This window comes from Lemur catta, chromosome 6 (genome assembly GCF_020740605.2).
Source record: "Lemur catta isolate mLemCat1 chromosome 6, mLemCat1.pri, whole genome shotgun sequence".
NCBI classification, from domain to species: domain Eukaryota; kingdom Metazoa; phylum Chordata; class Mammalia; order Primates; family Lemuridae; genus Lemur; species Lemur catta.
Window position 1 is genome coordinate 36,807,485 of NC_059133.1, and position 12,550 is coordinate 36,820,034.

Here is a 12,550-nt window from a genome sequence, read left to right on the forward strand (position 1 = left end):
TTACTCCAACACCCACCTCTAACCAAAATAGCATCAAGTCTGGATTAGGTGGCTCCTCTACTTTTGTCCACAACGTACCATTTCCTCTATTATAGGAATTATCAGTCTGCCATAAACTCCACTGTACTGTACATTCCATGAAAGCAAAGACCGTATCTGTATTATTCATCATATTATACTACGTACTAGCACCTATTATACATGTCAGACACTGAACAAAATATTTGATGTATATTAACTCAATTAATCCTGCTAACAACAGCATGAGGTTTCCATTATTTCCCCAATTTTATGCATGAAGAAACGAGGAACAAAGAGGTTAAATAGCTTGGCCAACATTATATAATTTGTAAGTGACAAAAGTGAGAACTGAACTTGGTTTGACTTCTAAGTTAATCCTATCACCCACTATGTTATACTATTTCTCAAATGTAGAAGGATAAGCTCAATGGCTTATCAATTACAATACTATCCCTTGATATAGAAACATAGAAAAGAGTAATTATCAAATAAATGCCTTTAGTAATAGTATTATATTCAATAAACTTTATTTCTTAATTAGCCATATTCAATTGAAACTAAGAATTTTTCCTTCAAACAAAATAAATTTTCTCAAACTCAATGAATGGTGTTTATGCCCGTGTATGTCACACACTGACCTTACTATTTTGCCAATTTTTGTCCAACATATTACATAAGGCTCTAATTTTCTACATTTTCCAGGAATAATAATTAATGATACTCAGTTCCAACTCTTTATAGGACACTAATCTAGGCACATCATGTTAATATTTACTGAGTGGCTACTCTATCTAAGATACTCTAAGACACATTATAATATTGTTAGTTTGTAGAAAATACAGTCATAAAAGATAAATGCTACTACATGGTGACATGTATTAAATGTCAACTCAGTGGCATGTGAGAAGGAAAATGGTAGAGAATTTCAGAGTGGCAAGGGCTCACAGAGGGCTAGATAGTAAGATCAAGATAGGTGATGTAAGGGAGACATGTAGGCCTTTGAGGCAGGAGGAACATTTATGGAATTATATTAGGGAACCAAAAAAATTGATTCTATTTAAACTAAAAATATGTACATACATATATTAGGACACAGAGCTGGAGAGAAATACAGTCCCCCCCAAATCAAAGCCTATTATGCTGGGCATATTGTTAAGAGGAAGATGATGGCATCCCATTGAATTCATCATCCCTCTATTACATTAATCTCAAAAGTTATTTGTGATATTTCTTGCTCTATAATGAAAATAATACTAGTAATTATCACAAATATAATTACACTAATTGGCATTTAATTGAAGGTTATTTATCTAAATTATAATTTTTAATTGTTTTAGAAATGGGGTCTCACTCTGTTGCCCAGGCTGGTGTGCAGTGGCATAATCATAGCTTACTGTAGTGATTCTGTAGTCTATCTCAGCCTCCCAAGTAGCTGGGACTATAGGTACCTGCCACCTTGCATGGCTAATTTTTTAAGATTTTTGTGGAGATGGGGGTCTCACTATGTTGCCCAGGCTGGTCGCCAACTCCTTGCTTCAAGTAATCCTCCTACCTTAGTCTCCCAAAGTGCTGGGATTACAGGCATGAACCACCATACCTGGCCTTAATTAAGTTATTTCACAATCCAATGAGGTGGGAAGGGCTTGTATTTGTAATTCACATTTGTGGAAACCAAAGCTTAGTGAGCATAAACAACTCATTCAATGGTGTATAGCTAATGAGGACTGTGTAGTGGAGCTAGGTTTTGACACATTGTGTCACTCTAAAGACCAAACTCTATATTAGAATTTCTAACATGCTAAGTTTTAACACAGTGGTTCTCAAACTTTAATGTGCACAAAGGTCATCAGAGGATCCAGTTGAATGCACACTGTGACTCAGCAGGTCTGAAGTGGGCCCTGAGATTCTGCATTTCTAACAATCTTCCAGATGATGCTATGTTTTGAGCAGCAAGGGTTGAACAGTCTCACGGATAATGAAAACTGTTGACATTTTTAGTTTTAAAGGGTTGTTTCTTATGACAGTACATACCCAAATTGGCTAACTTCATTAAATGTTCCACAGCTATACAATATTGACATTTTTCACTCTTTGAACTTTTAGAACTTCAGCCAGCTCTGAGTTCATCTGGATGTTTAGCAGTTTGTGGCAAAGAATCACTAAAAACAAAACAGGCCCATCAATTTTTCCTTTTTCTCATCATTTAGCCACATATTTAGTGAGTATATGCTGTGTGTCTACAACGAGGTTAAGAAATCAGGAGACTCCTGGCAGAGATGTGGTAGGGTTGAGAGGAGAAGGTAGAAAAGTACTAGCCAGGACACTTTTTAAGTGGCTAATGGACAAGAAAAATAGGAATAAGTGCTCCTTCCTTAGAAAAGAGAAAACAAGCTGAAGATATTAACTAGGTAGACTGCTATAGAAGTTCAAGTACAGAAGAGGAATTTCAACATCACTACACTCAAAAATGAAATGAGAGGAATATTCACTTCCAACCTACAGTAATGGTCATAGCAACAGCTGTAAAATCATTCGCAGGTGAGTACACACATATAAGATACTTCCCTAAGCTCAGCTCTAAATCTCTCCCCAGACTGTCTCTATATAGCAGCAATGAGGTGTTTCAGGTTTCATTAAGAGGGCAAATCATAGGTCGTTGTGCATCAGGAAGGCATTGAAATAATAAGAGGCTTTCCGGACTGCTCACAAGAAAGGTTGCCCAACAACAGCAGCTGAAATGGCAGCATCTGTGGCTTTTACAGAGGAGGTGCAGTCCCAAATTCTAGTCTCTGCCATCTATGTATTCGGTAATAAGTAGCCTAGTCCCAGTGATACATTTCTGAACGTTGATATTGTTGCTTCTCAGTATGGGGCAAAGAACAGACATCTAAAGCACATATTTAAAGGTATTCCTGAAATGAATTTGTATCTTGCATTTTCATGGACTATCTCTGCTTACAGTCCTGCCTCTTGTCTCTGGTCCCCAAAGAGCAATTTTCTGCCACTCTCCCTCTTCTGCTTTCTCTTCTTCCACCTCCACATCCACCACTGCCAATGCCACCATAACCAAATAGTATTATTCATCCACTGCTTACTTTATTCCAAATACTTTATAAGCTCTTTATACATGGTATCTCATCTAAACCCATAATAATCTGCAATATACTTATGATTTCTCTTGTTAGAAAGGAGGAACTAGAAGCTTAGTAAGAGAAAGTAACTTTTCCTTAATCACACATATAGTAAAACTTAGAAAAGGCAAAATAAAAATTGGAACTTAGGTTTATCTGTCTTGAAAATTTGGAGGGTTTTCACTATCTTTTTTTCCATGTGTTTTCTGCATGCCCAGAAATTCTGTTGGCATGGCTTTCCAGAAAGTCAGATACTTGTCAAACAGTAAAGTTAACTGGGTAACCCCGTTTTCCTTCTTCCTCATTGAGCAGAATATAAATGGAGAGAACATCACACAGACACTTTCTACTCAGTAAACTATAGACTATCTTTTTCAGCATCCTACTTGTACCCATTGCTCTGGGTTGATGTGAGAATGGATATTAGTTAATGATTACAAAACATCTAAATTCACAGAGTTAATGTTCAGTTATCTCACCTTGCAAATAAATACTGATGACTTGTGATCAATGCCAATGTAGTTCTAAAATTAATACATTGAAGTAAATGTGGCAGTCACAACAGGCATATGGAAACTATAGAGAAGAACAATTTTCTATGGAACTTCACTTATCTTTAGAGCTTACCACCGTGATGCCAACAGCGCTATCAGCCTGAGAAAGTGTATAGGGACCATCCTCAAACTGTTCATTTCTTTTTCCTCACTGAATAGTACATTGCTTACATTGAAGCAACATAGCTTTCAACTCAGAAATATAGGAAATGACAACAACAATGATGACAACAGCATCTTTCTTTCTAAGGTATTCCCAGTATAGCAGACATTGTGCTCAATGACATAGATGGCCCCAGTTGAATATAGGATACCATAAGCATCACAGATTATTGCAAAAAGAAGAAAACAATTAAGTTATGTGGCCATGGCAACTGGTTTGATAAATAATTAATTTAGACTCTCATTTTATAACAACATACCAAAACACCTTTAAAATATTTTCAAAAGTTGAAAAAAAGTAGGATGCAAATCCAAATATGTCTTGTTACTAAATGGCTCCTTGTGCACCTCCCCACACTGCCTTGCATAAATGACTGCAGGTGTAACACCTCAGCCATCAATTATAATGACTCGCAGAAACATGGGATGTTGTTGTAAGGGATCCTGGAGGCTCTCTCCATTCTGAACTTGCTTATATTGTACCATTTGCAATGTTAGAGTGACACTTTGTGGAGTGTTGTGAAATGTAAGGAAGGTTACATTCATCGGCCAGTTGCAAAACAGTATGTAATCTTTGTACAGGCATATTTCATTTGTGGACACTTTATTATGTGTACATATATGCATAAATAAAAACATATACATCCACATCTATATAGTAATATCCCCTAATATATGTACCTAGTTATGGTAACTCATGAAAATCCATAACATCTTAGAAATTATGATGTTGACATTATATATTAGGCTTCTATGAGTGTTAAGTAATAAAGTAAAAAGTCACAGTAAAACACATAATAACATCACCAGTAAAGTAGTATGATAACTAAAACACATTTGCATTGGCTTGAAAATGTAAAACTTCAATTCTTTGACTTTGTAAGTTATTTCAGAGTAATTAGAGGAGAAAGTCCTTAAGAGCTAGACATCTGTGTTTTAGCCGACAATGAGCTGCCCCAATTTCATGACTAATGCAAAATTCTCATTAACTTTTATTGCTTTATAATGTTGAATTAAAATGTTGATAAATCCTTGGCATCAATTTTACTAATGCTATTTTGAGTAGAAATAAAAGCAAAAGCTCCCCCACCAGAAGAAACCTGATCAGAATCCAGAAGAGAAACGAACTCTGCGCTTCAGTACAAGTACATGTATAATGTAACAATCACATGTGGGAAACAGTAACAAGATGGCAGTATTCCCTCAGGTGCTGTGGCATGTTTCTTGGCAACACGCAAAAACACCTCTCCACTAAGGGACTCTGTCAAATGATACATGTTTATAGATCATAATTCAGAAAGTGGATTTCAAATAAAGAGATATTTATAATCTTAATAATAAGCCATTTAGCATTGTTCAGATTTATTGCACAGATTTTATAAAACAAAAATAACATCTTAAGATAATTTGCTTCAGACATGCAAGCACATGTCCAAATGAGCCATGGTATGATTTTTACAAGATCTGATTTCCAGTGAATAGATATTTGGTTTTCTTTAGAGCATGTATTTGTCTAGAGTACACTTAAAGTGTGCCTGGGCAAATGGATAAATGCTGGCATCAGAATGTATTATTCATTGTCAGTTTCTGAATGGCAGGTCATCAGGAGAAGAAACTGAAGGACTCTCAAAAGAAATGCTTTATAAACGATGCTATCTTCATTTCACAACTTGTTCTGAGAGATTTGTTCTCATATTCCACTTCAGCATAATGGTGAGATGGTACTGCATTCTATTGTAACATTTCTATTTCAGCCTTCTCTGCAAATGAGAATCCATTACAATGTGCTCTGATATTTTGATTCATTTGGTGAAATGGGAAAATGAACACACTATTTTTTTGAATTGCATTACTATTAAAATTATATTAGAAATATCTTTTGAGTGTGATTCTCTATTGATTTCCTTTCCTTATTCATTTTCAAATAAGCCAATTTTTTTTACAAATCATACATATGAAAAGCTACTGTGCTTTCAACAGTTTGTTTTTCTTAAATAAAAAAGTGAAATTGTTTTAATTGTGAATAAACCTTTATTATCTATTACAAATTCTATAGATTCCTGAACTGATTTATATAACTCATCTCATTAAGAAGCATTCAAAGAGCACATTACAAATAATTTGATTCATCCTTCAAATAAAATATTAACTTAAAATATATTATTAATTTAAATGTTCCAATTTTTAACAACTAAGGAGGAATAGTAATTAAAATTAGGACATTCAAGTTAGTATTTTCTGAATTCTGTCATTATAATACTGTAAACTTTGAAATCCTTGTTTAATTTTCACCTTGCTTGGTCATACCCAAGATATGTATGCAAATTAGTTTATGATATGGATCAACTTGTCAGCAGACGGAATCTTATATTTTTATGTACATTATGCTAGAACTATAAATCTTCATGTCAAAAAGATTCAATCAAACATCTTTATCAAAATATGCATTATTTGAATACAGAATAAATTATAAATAGTTTTATATGTAACATTTCTTATTGTTTTGTTTGCTTTTATAATTTAAGATACTATTTTGGAAATATAAAATAGCATGGCATAATGATTGATTCAGAAACATTAATATTGGATGTATTGATGTAACATTGTAACTCCATGTTTAATAGCAAATTCCATATTGTATGTAAAACAAATTACAAATGGCTGCATCATATGATGCAATTTAAGCTTAAGTTATTACTGGCAGTTTATAGACATTTAATGCCTAGATTTGATGTATAATATTATAAATATTTTTCAATGTGAGATCACACACTTTAAATGTTTCGGAATTTTTAGTTAGTTGGAATTAAACCTAATGGCTAATTCACCATGAAAACTCTTCTATTTGGCTGTAAATATGTGACCTAAGGAAATCTGCTTTGTATGATGAAAGACTGCATATTATATGTCTCTGTCTCCATCTTGTGGTTATTATAAATATTGCTACTTTCTAATTTTCACTGCTTCTTAGATATACGTGGGAGAGGTTGAGTGGTCATGAAAAAATGTTAATGTTTATCTATCTTTGAATTTTTACTTTTAGAGACAGAAATGAAGTTAAAGAAAAAATTTTCACATTATAGTACAATCATATAGATATATTATGACATCCCATTGCTAACATTTCTAAGTCTCTGCCAACATTATTAGTAATTTCTGGAAAAAATATTATATAACTGTGGTATAATGTAGCTTAATGAAATACTTCGGCAGTCCATTCGACATATCTCTATCTATTTCTTTATTTACTTTCTATTATTTTCTTTTTTTTGAGGCAGGGTCTCATTCTGTTGCCCAGGCTGGAGTGCAATGGTGTGATCACAGCTCACTATAATTTCCAATTCCTGTGCTCAAGTGATCCTCCTGCCTCAGCCTCCCAAGTACCTGGGACTACAGGTGCCCACCACCATTCTTGGCTAATTATTTTGAAATTTTTTGTAGAAACAGGGTCTCACTGTGTTGTCCAGTCTGGTCTTGAACTCCTGGCCTCAAGTGATCCTGCCACCACAGCTTCCCAAAGTGCTAGGATTACAGGCATGAGCACCCAACCAGCACATCTCTATTTCTAAGCTTGTTAGCTTCCTCTAGAAATTTCATACCATGTACAGGAACTATTAGCCTAAACTCATATAACACTTTTTAAAAAAAGTTACAGAGCAAGGGGAAATGTTTTTCTGATAAGGAAATGTCATCTCTCTTTTCCCCAAGAAGAGTATGTCTTCAGTAATATTTCTTATACCTTGAATCAAAGATTTGATAATATTTTATATTTTCAAGACAAACTCCTAACTTCCAAATACACGGTTTTAAAATTTTTCATTCAATTCAAGAGCCGGGGATATTGCAAGATCAAGACACACTGCTCTGCTCTCACGGGTTTACAGTCTGCCCAATTTTGTTTTCATCGGAGGGTGAGATTTTCACAAAAGAGTATCTAAATCATAGATCACATCTGTCAATTCATATCTGAGTAAGAGAAAACTGTCTAATCATTCACCTATCTGAAATGATTTGCAATTATCTAGTCCAAACAAAAGTGTTCCTACTTCGCTGAACTATTCAAACCAAACTTGCCAACCATTCTACTAACTAAATATCTGTATCACTTTGTAACTTCAAGTGTTGTTCCATGTAGAGCTCAATATTATGAAGAGAAGTTTGAAGTTCTACTGATATGAAAACACTGATTTCCTCATGGTTCAGGTGTAAACTTCACACCCTCTGCCCTGCTGTGCAGTGACAGGCAGCAAGCCAGAGTCTCTTGAGTTTAAATGCACATTTTGCATATCACAGAGAACTGGGTGGCATACACTTCATTTATAATACGCCTTTAACAAATAATCCCACTAATTGTCCTTTCTTCCTAGTGTTTTTTTATATTTATATTATATACTATTTTAAGAAAACAAAACAAATAAGAATAATTTATCTTTTGGGGAAAACTGAGGTCATAATATTCCCAGGACCTGCTGCTTGCAAAGATAAATACCTATCATAATTATGTGTCAACTTTTGGTCCTCCAATCTTAACTTCCCAAAACACTTATGATAGTTACATTAACTGAAGCTAAGGATTCAAATAAATTCAACATAGTTTTATGATTTTAGGATAAATTTTCATAAAACTTAAAAATGCATAAGTAAATAGTATTTATATACTCCTGGGAGGAACTGTTTTTGAGAAACAGATTTAATACTTGGGTATATAATTAACTACTTTAAAATAAACGAGTTTATTTGCTTAAAATGTTCTTCAAATAAGAAAACGAGAATTCAGGAGGGGGCAGCTAGGAAACATAATGAAACTCCACTGATAACATTTCTATCCCAAAAGCTGTTACACTGCTCAAATATTAGATTTAGCATGTAATTCCCGAGACTCATGTTAGACTTGTGCCATAATGATGTAATAGGTGAAAACTTACCCTTTTCATTTCCATTTGCATAATTTGGAGGCTTGTTTTTGTCAATGCTGTTAAAGCTCTGACTTCTCCTATTTAAATTAGAGGCTCCCTGGACCTTGCTGCTGCTGCCTGCAGCTGGCACCCTGGAGGGCCCTGGAAGCCTGAAATAGTGTAAGAAAAATTACGTCATTATTGTACATTATGAAAAGGCAAAAAGCAGGGTTCTGATCAGGGAAGAGTAAATAAGAAAACTATAATATATGATGTTCTGAAATCTATTTAGCAGAAGATGGTGGTTTAAGTGACTAATAGCTAAACACAAGGCTGGAGATCTTCAGAAAAATCTTGTTTCACTTTACAATAAACATGCTCCCAAAGAGTAGTAATAATGTAAAATAATCAAAATAAAGTAATCTTTAACTTAAAAGTTATACTTACCCCACCCCTGATGAAGAAAACTTTGCCTTATAAGTACTGTAGTAATTACATGAAAAGTAAGGGAAACAATAACACTTAACTTTATTATGTTCTCTGCACATTAATAAGCAACTCACAGTTGTTGTTACAGTGTTCTTTTCAATGTATGAGGCATTTGTTTTTACAAATATAGGTGGATGTAGCCTAAGTCAGCTCATATGTTAATAATAAGCTTTAATAAGAATAAAGCTACTGAAAAATTGAAAACAGCAAATGCTTATTGATTATCTTAGCTAATGACTACTTTAATTAAAACATGGTGCTGGGACTCAGATCATGAGTTAAATTATATTTGACTGGTCTACCTCACCGAAAATCTTTTTTATTTTATTGCCAAAAATAAGTACTTGGTTATCTCCCATGTGCAACCAACTGATCGCAGAGGAGATATGACAAGAAAGAATGAAAATCTCAGGAGAAAATTGCTGTTAGCTGAATGACAATTTAAAATATACCTACAGTGACAGCATCTTCAGCTAGTCTTTGTGAATGAAAAACAGGACATGAGGAAATATACACAGGCTCTTTTACAACAAAGGCAATTTGACAGGAGGTCCAATAACCTACAGTTATTTTATTGGATTATATAAGTATCAGTTTTCATTGTTTATTTCACTGTTTAAGCAATATCTACATTAAAATTTCAATTATCAATTATTTAATGAGCTGTGTTTAAAATGTGCAATTATGAGATTTTGATTTTATACTAACACACATTGTATGATAAACTAAATCCACATATATGAAAAACTAGAAGTTAAGAATATTGACATTCTAATGTCATTTAGAAAAACATGATATTAAAGGTTAACAACAGCTTTGCTAGTATTTGCTGCCGCCATATGAATGTCACTGTGTACTACTGTGAAAAATTTTATTTGAAAAGAAAAACAAACAAAAACAATCTAGAACCTGTAAATACAGTACTGAATATTTTTTGCAGTTCTCTTGTATAAAAATTTTAAAGAAAAGATTGTTTATATCTGGTATATTGGCACCCAATATATCAAAATTTCACAATTCAGTTGTTATAATATTCAAATTTTAACTCACGTTTATTAATACTACTTGACTATATTATTTCCATAGATTATTAGGAAATCAAACCCTTAGAAAATATAAATGTTTTTATAAAAGTAACAGGCATTGCAAAATGGAATGAACATCAGGAATAAACAAATACCAGCTTAAAAACAAAAGTGTTGATTTTTCAGAACAGTTAATAGTTTCAAAATGTTGACTATGTTTTACAGTTTAAATACATATGGCTAATAAACAGTCCTTTCAGCTATTTTGCTAATTAGAGGTTTTGTCATACACAAGATTAGAATCTTTTCCAAATGATTCCAGCATTTAACTTTTGCTCAAATGAATCTACAAGGGTTTGTAAGTATAGCACAATAACCACAGACACTAGGAATTTATAGTACCAGTGATTGCTCTCTGCAGAAAGAACTCAACGAATTTATTTGGCCAAATATCCCAATCATAATAAATCTCAGCACTATTCCTGTAGACATAGCCATAGACAGAAAATTCATTCCAAACTCAAATGTATAAACAAATTCTGTCACAAAACCTGCCCTGCTTGCAATGAAAACTGACCCATTTCTAGAAAGCAATTAAAATACATTTTAGTCTTTACTGTGACCCATAAAGCCAAGTGATCGTCAGTCCTCAGAAGAACAAATTAAAACAAATTAAAAAATCGCATTTGCTCTTCTCATTACCCTAATTTGACAGGCAGCCAGAGCCTCCAGATCATTCATCAAACCAATAAAAGGGAAATGAGATGAAGCAAAGGGAGAGAGAAAGAGAGAGAGGTTCTATTAAAACAAAGTACTTAAAATATATTTTATATGCCCAAGTCTTAGAAGGAGTAATAAAAAATGCTCATTTGCTCATTGTACATGGCAGGTCACTGTTCCTTACACATTGTTATTTACATCATTTATTTTAGTTTTTAATTAAATACTTTCTTAAATTTGTCTCTCTAGAATCTTTGTGACTACTATGAAAATGAACATAACTTAAAAAGCCAAGGCAAGGGAAAAGGCACCTACCTCAATTCAAAGCATCAGAAGTAGTCCTTGTGGTCAAGCATTGCCTAATATGATTCATTAATGGAACAATGACTAATAAACAACCACTGGATACTTCCCCAGTGAGTGAGATGGCACACAGAATTCACATATCGATCAGAGGTATTTTGCCGTGGCTTTACTTAGCTCTTCCATGATACCATCATGCCTTCAGCAATTTAACACTTTTTTTTAAAAAAATCCAATCTTTCAACATATTTTTATGCATCAATATTTCCCAAACAGCATGTAATGCTTTTATTATAACAGACTGTCTTTAAAACATATGTCATAAATAAGCAAAAATTTAAAATACTACAGATAGAAAAACAGTCCATGCTGACCTGGAACTAACTTCTCCACCAAAATATAGCCATGTTTCTCAATTCTGCTTTAAAATGTGCAATAATTAATGCATGCCCATCTCAAAAAGTAAATGCTTGTTGCATAACTTCCAGATTGTGTGACCTGGAAAGAATGGGGCCTACAAATTAATTTTTTCTTTATTTGTTCTAACCCTAGAACCTAGACTTCAGCCCAGTCATATCATTTTGTACAACTAGACTAAAAAGAAGCCAAAATCCACTTAATTATCTAACACAAACATGCTCATCCCTAAGGCTATGTATGGAAATCTGCCTGGAAAAATGCAGTGTTCTAAACTTCTCATTCGGAAGTGTGTCATTTAAAAAAAATTTAGATAGGACAAAATATCACTGGGTATTTACTTGAATATCACTAAGAAGCAATAAATTAGAGAATATTAACTGACCTAGTAGGCTTTTTTTGACTGGTTGCAATTCCACTGTGATTAGACTGAGTTGCATATCTGGCTGCCAGACTGTATGAGGAGAAACAGAGAAATTGAATTAAAGAGATTCTTTGAACATGGAAAGACAGCACAAACTTACAAGAAAACTATGAGTTAATGAAATGCAATTGGAACACATATAAACATGTATAAAGAACAAATTAATTAGAAAATTATGGTAATGCAACATATACAACGTGACCTTCAATTATGAATGCACTATGAAATAATTCCGTGCACCCCTCATAATAATGTGTTATCATTGACTTTAAATTATGGCTTTGTGATATTATTAATATTTTAAAAATAGTGTTATTTCACCTTATAAAAAATTCAATATTTGTAAATGACTGAGTGAAAGTCATTGTCTCTCCAGAATCTTTGTGACTACTATGTGACTACTGTAAAG

The 12,550-nt window shown here is 33.4% G+C and overlaps 1 protein-coding gene across 2 annotated transcripts in view; it reads right to left on the minus strand.

The window, feature by feature from the left end:
- The window catches only part of NAV3 (neuron navigator 3), a 327,264-nt gene that overhangs the window by 183,246 nt on the left and 131,468 nt on the right, over window positions 1-12,550 (minus strand). For both annotated transcript variants that reach the window (XM_045553320.1, XM_045553319.1), the window contains exons 6-7: window positions 12,103-12,171; window positions 8,794-8,933 (exon numbers count right to left, since the gene is read on the minus strand). In XM_045553320.1, the coding sequence (XP_045409276.1) occupies window positions 8,794-8,933; window positions 12,103-12,171 (209 nt within the window). The remainder of the gene's footprint in view (window positions 1-8,793; window positions 8,934-12,102; window positions 12,172-12,550) is intronic.